Source organism: Zerene cesonia, unplaced genomic scaffold (genome assembly GCF_012273895.1).
Source record: "Zerene cesonia ecotype Mississippi unplaced genomic scaffold, Zerene_cesonia_1.1 Zces_u008, whole genome shotgun sequence".
In the NCBI taxonomy this organism is placed as follows: domain Eukaryota; kingdom Metazoa; phylum Arthropoda; class Insecta; order Lepidoptera; family Pieridae; genus Zerene; species Zerene cesonia.
The window spans coordinates 604,456-609,458 of NW_024045138.1; the positions used below are offsets into that span (position 1 = coordinate 604,456).

Below are 5,003 nucleotides of genomic sequence, written 5' to 3' on the forward strand. Positions count from 1 at the left end.
AGTAATAAATGTTATTTGCAGTTAACAATTTTCTTTTTTCTTTATTACAATATTTATGGCAAGACTAGGTATTTAGAATTTACTTTAACAAAAAGAAGGAACGCTATACGCAATTACAAAGATACAATCAAATGAAAGCGTTAAATCTTACCATAGTGGACACTAGTACGCTCCGGCGCATAATCGTCAGTGTACGCGACATAGTGACTCCAAGTTGCCGCTCTTGAGAGACAGAAGCAAATAGCCGTTACTATGGTAACGATGAGCCTGATTGCAGTGCGCGCTGACAAACCAGTGTATGTAATGACTGGATTACGTACGTATCTGTTGCAGAATTCTGGAACAATATATATTATTTTTTTTTTATATCATAGCGAGCAACTGAGCTGGAGGTTCGCCTGAAGGCAAGCGATCACTCCTGCTAATGAACATTCGCAGTGGTAGTGCCTCTGCGGATACGCTGCCTGCTTTTAAGGCGTAGGGAAAAAGGCAAGGATTGACGACTGGAAAGAACGAATGGACTGGGACGGGTGAGGAAAAGGAAACGGGCCTCCGGCTCCCCCACTCACGGTACGAAACACAGTGGCATGCCAATATTTCACGCCGGTTGCTGACTGGTGAAAACGCCGCCGGACCCAATTCCAAAGCGCGCTAGACTCCCATATATAAATTGCAATATGTGTTCAATGTTTTTATATAAACTTAAAGGGAAAATATTATATGGGTATTTTCAAAATACATTTATCAGCAACAAATCAAGCAATCACTTAACAATACATGAAGTTCGTCGTAGAGAGTCGCTTGCATTTTTTTTGTTTGTGGCAAACATTGTTTAAAATTATCTTCGTTTATAAAAAAAAGTAAATAAATAAACAAGTTATCCTTCAGAGTCCTTTTAGTATTCTATCTTAAATGAAACACACAATTTAATCTTTTAAAACTACATAATACATTGAATAAACGTTTATCATGCGATGGAATTTTATAAAAGTGCAGCAGTAAAAATGAAAATAATCATCATTTTACCTGACTCCTCAATACTGTCAGGCGTCGGTAGCAGGAACCACGCGAACGATGTCACAATCAATGCAACAGACCAGAGGAGCATCATTTTCCTCCGCGTTCTGTATCCCAACCAAGATACAATTGGGGCTAAAATGGCTTCGACTATCGCTACGAGGGTTATAAGTAAATCTGTAAATGAAGACACTCCCGTGAAAACCGAAAAAAGTTAAGATTACTTCGACTACCAGGATAAAGATTAAATCCGTAGAAATTCCTGTTCAACAGAACAGAGCTAAGATTGCTTCGACTATGAGGAAATCTGTGGACGAATAGAATTCTTGCTTTAGGAATATTCTTGCTCAATGTATACTTACAAGGCATATACGATGGCAATGCTCCCACTCTGACATCTTGAATGATGATCCTGTAGGCTGCCACTTCAGCTATCGTGATGGTTAGAAGGTTTCCGAAAATTGGCTCTCTAACCTGGCTCGCATTTAATTCTTGCTTTTCCCATGATTTCGCTTTGGCTACCACTGAAATTTAGATCGATATGCAACTTTGGACTTCATTATTCAGAAGTGAAAGTTTAGTTTGTGATTATCAATTTGGCCATAGTCCAAAGCTGAGACCTGAGAGATTTGGAATAATTAATTACTACAGACATCTAGTACTTATTTGAAATTGTTAGAATTTAATGTTTGGTTTAGCTTAAGATAAGTTAAGAAAGGGATATCGATTAACATAGCAAGATAATCAGCGTAACGCATTTGGTTATGTAAAATACATTGTAAAAGTTACAAATAAAAAGGAAAATGGCAATTTTAAATAGGAGAACTCTAATTTTGGTTTATCAAACTTACCTCTTCTCCATAGACCGCTCAAACATTCCATGTTTCTTTTTAAATTAATTAAATGTACAAATTTAAACTTTTTATATATATTCAAGTTTATCTTTGGTTCATTTTGCTGATATCTGTAAAATACAAAACTGAATCAGGACTAATTTATTGTAACCTTTACAAATAGACATATTTTTTTGGAAAGCAAGAGGCACCTAATCGTTAAGACGTTATAAAACAAATACATATTTCGCCGCTATCAAGTTAAGCGCAAAAAGCGAAAGACATTCCTACATTTTCCTGTAATGGTGATATGCGTTTTATTATTTTATTTATCAGTTTACATAATAAAATTAAATAAAGTATCCCAAAGTCCCAATTCCTATCAAGCGTGCTCGATTCTCACATTAAAAACGTGTGTAAAAAGAATATATATCTAAAATAATATTGCCCCAACTCGAGGATAAGTTTTTTCATTAGCCATAATATAATATAATTTTCCAAGTATCTAATATCATTAATTTCCTAAAGTCAAATAATTTTGAATGAAAACACAGTCACAGTTAACAATAATCAAAATATTTCATTACTTTTCATTATTTTTCAGTGATTAGAATGGAGTCATTGAAACTTATAAATAACTAGATAAAATGTGAATATGGCATCTCGCCTTGATAATATATCAAACATTATGATTCACAAAAAACCATAAACCCTTTATCACATACTATGAAATCGATATAAATGTGTGTACCTACTCAAAAGTTTAGATTATTTGGATAAGATAAGGATCAATACAATCACACTTATTTCTTTAAAAATGTATTTGGTAGATTAGCACTCTAAATTGCTTAAGTTAACACATGATAAGTTTGTACTAAAGTGAGTGAGCGTATTAATTCACTAGCTGTTGCCCGCGGCTTTGCCCGCGTAATAAAGAAAATAAATAGTTGTGATACATGTCACATACGTCCACAGGCTATCTAAATTTCTGAGTTTTTCATATGCGCTTCGTAATGGATTTTCCTATGAGAATGAGATGTTTTACTGAAGTAAAAGTATGCCTATGCCATTATCTTGATTCCTGACTATCTTCAGACAAAAATCATGCCAAAAATCGCTCCTTTACGACGTAAAAGAAATATAATTAATTTTCAGATATAAAGTCCTATGTAAAGATAATTGATATTTGGCATGTAGGTACTGGATAAACACAAAACCTACTAAACTAATTTTGAATATCTTTTCACTAGTAGATTACTGACAAACAATAAGTAGGTGCCACAGATAACGTATTAGTATACTGTAGTGTTAAATTTTGTAATAATATATCTACAGTTTGGACGATATAGGATAATCTACTTATTTTTGCACGTTTTATAAGATTACCAAGTCCATAGAACATAATCTATAGTAATGTTATAAAAAGGTGCAGTCTGTAAATTTTGTGAGTTTGAGCGTTGTGGATAATCTCTTGATCTACTGAACCGACGTCAATAAAATTGTTTCACTCATTGAATTAAATTTATTAGATGTAAAGGTTAGAATTTCATTGTTTTAATCCCGGGTCAATCTAACATAGTGTCACATAAATATTTATCTGAAAATGCTACTATTTAGTATAATGATTCTGTCCTTCCCTTTTAATACCTTTCTTTTATTTCCGTTGTATTTTTTTTTATTTAACTTCTTAAAAAAATCTTTTCCAGATATTTTTTTCTGAAAAATGTTTCCCAAGATAGTGATGAGGGTTACGATTTTGTTTTTGATGTCATAGCGGGCAATTGAGCTGATGGTTCGCCTGTTGGTAAGCGATCACCACCGCCCATGAACATACGCAGAGGTAGTGCCTCTGCGAATGCTGATAGCTTTTATGGGGTAAGGGATAGGGAAAGGATTGACGATGGGAAAGAAGGAATGGACTGGCAAGGGTGAGGAAACGGAAACGGGCATTCGATATTATTTAATGATTTAATTGTTTGAAGGACTAATAACAGATTCGAGGGTTCCTTGCAACCAGTAAAGTAGTGACGGGATATGAAATAAATTTCCCATTTCGTTTTCGAAAGCAAAATTCTTTTCAATAAAGTCTGATATATAAAATTCTCGTGCTACAGTTTTCGTTGCCATACTCCTCCGAAACGGCATGACCGATTTTGATGAAATTTTTTATCTATGAGAATCGGCCAACATCTATTTTTCATACCCCTAAATGATAAGAGTAAGGCAGAACAGCATTTGCCGGGTGCAGCTAGTAATTTTATAAAACTTCATATGTATCTACATAACATAATCCATGATATAACTTTGAAATATTCTCCGAGCGTAGAGGAGAAAATAATAGGTAGGTTGTTTAACCTACATGAAGACTACGGTAAGTGTAAGTAATGACCTGAAATCTCTTCCTAATATTGATTTAACTGAAAGCAGAATTATCAAAGTTTACGTAGTGACTTAATAGTCTGAGGTTCGTATGCCAAACAATGGAATGAGCAAATATTTCCACAGTGCATGACTGTTGTTTACTATAATAAAAACTTTATAAAGAAATCGTTCAGAAATTTAAATTTTTCCTCATTTGTTTAAGACGTTAATTTATTTGCTGTATCTGCACAATAGATTTACTAATTTCTTCAGAATTGCTATCTTGAAAAATTGTGTATTTTAGTAACGATACAGAGAATGGATATATTGGGTAGTGGTAGCTCAGTTGCTAGGATCTCGGACGTCAATGGAAAATCGGTGCTTCGAAATGAGGTGAGCATGCAAGAAATGAACAGATTTTCCAATTCATTTGCGCATTATTTACATCACTACTGCTTAAAAAGGTGACGGAAACCATCGTGAGGAAACGGAATTTCCGAGAATAAACAATTCGACGACATGTTACGTCTACTGCACTTGGCTAGCTTGGTGTATTAAGACCTAAACCCTAGTAGGCCTGTCCCTGCAGTGGGAATAAATACAGGCTGATGATGCAGGCTTCACAACTTCTTGATATGACCTATTTCTATACATTATCTGTCAGTTAAAATAACACATCATTTCAGATTGGCTATCAGTGACTTTAGCAGTAGGTCATGATACTGGCCCCCTTAGCTTATCCTTATCTTCAGCACCGCTTCTTTTGTAAAATTGTATCTTCAATTAGCAAAA

General features: G+C 34.4%; 1 protein-coding gene across 1 annotated transcript in view; it reads right to left on the reverse strand.

The window, feature by feature from the left end:
* LOC119839114 (solute carrier organic anion transporter family member 1B3-like) overlaps positions 1 to 5,003 on the reverse strand; it is a 14,373-nt gene that overhangs the window by 8,387 nt on the left and 983 nt on the right. The window contains exons 2-5 of the mRNA XM_038365311.1: positions 1,869 to 1,981; positions 1,380 to 1,541; positions 1,027 to 1,194; positions 152 to 337 (exon numbers count right to left, since the gene is read on the reverse strand). Of these exons, the coding sequence (XP_038221239.1) occupies positions 152 to 337; positions 1,027 to 1,194; positions 1,380 to 1,541; positions 1,869 to 1,899 (547 nt within the window). The 5' untranslated portion in view covers positions 1,900 to 1,981. The remainder of the gene's footprint in view (positions 1 to 151; positions 338 to 1,026; positions 1,195 to 1,379; positions 1,542 to 1,868; positions 1,982 to 5,003) is intronic.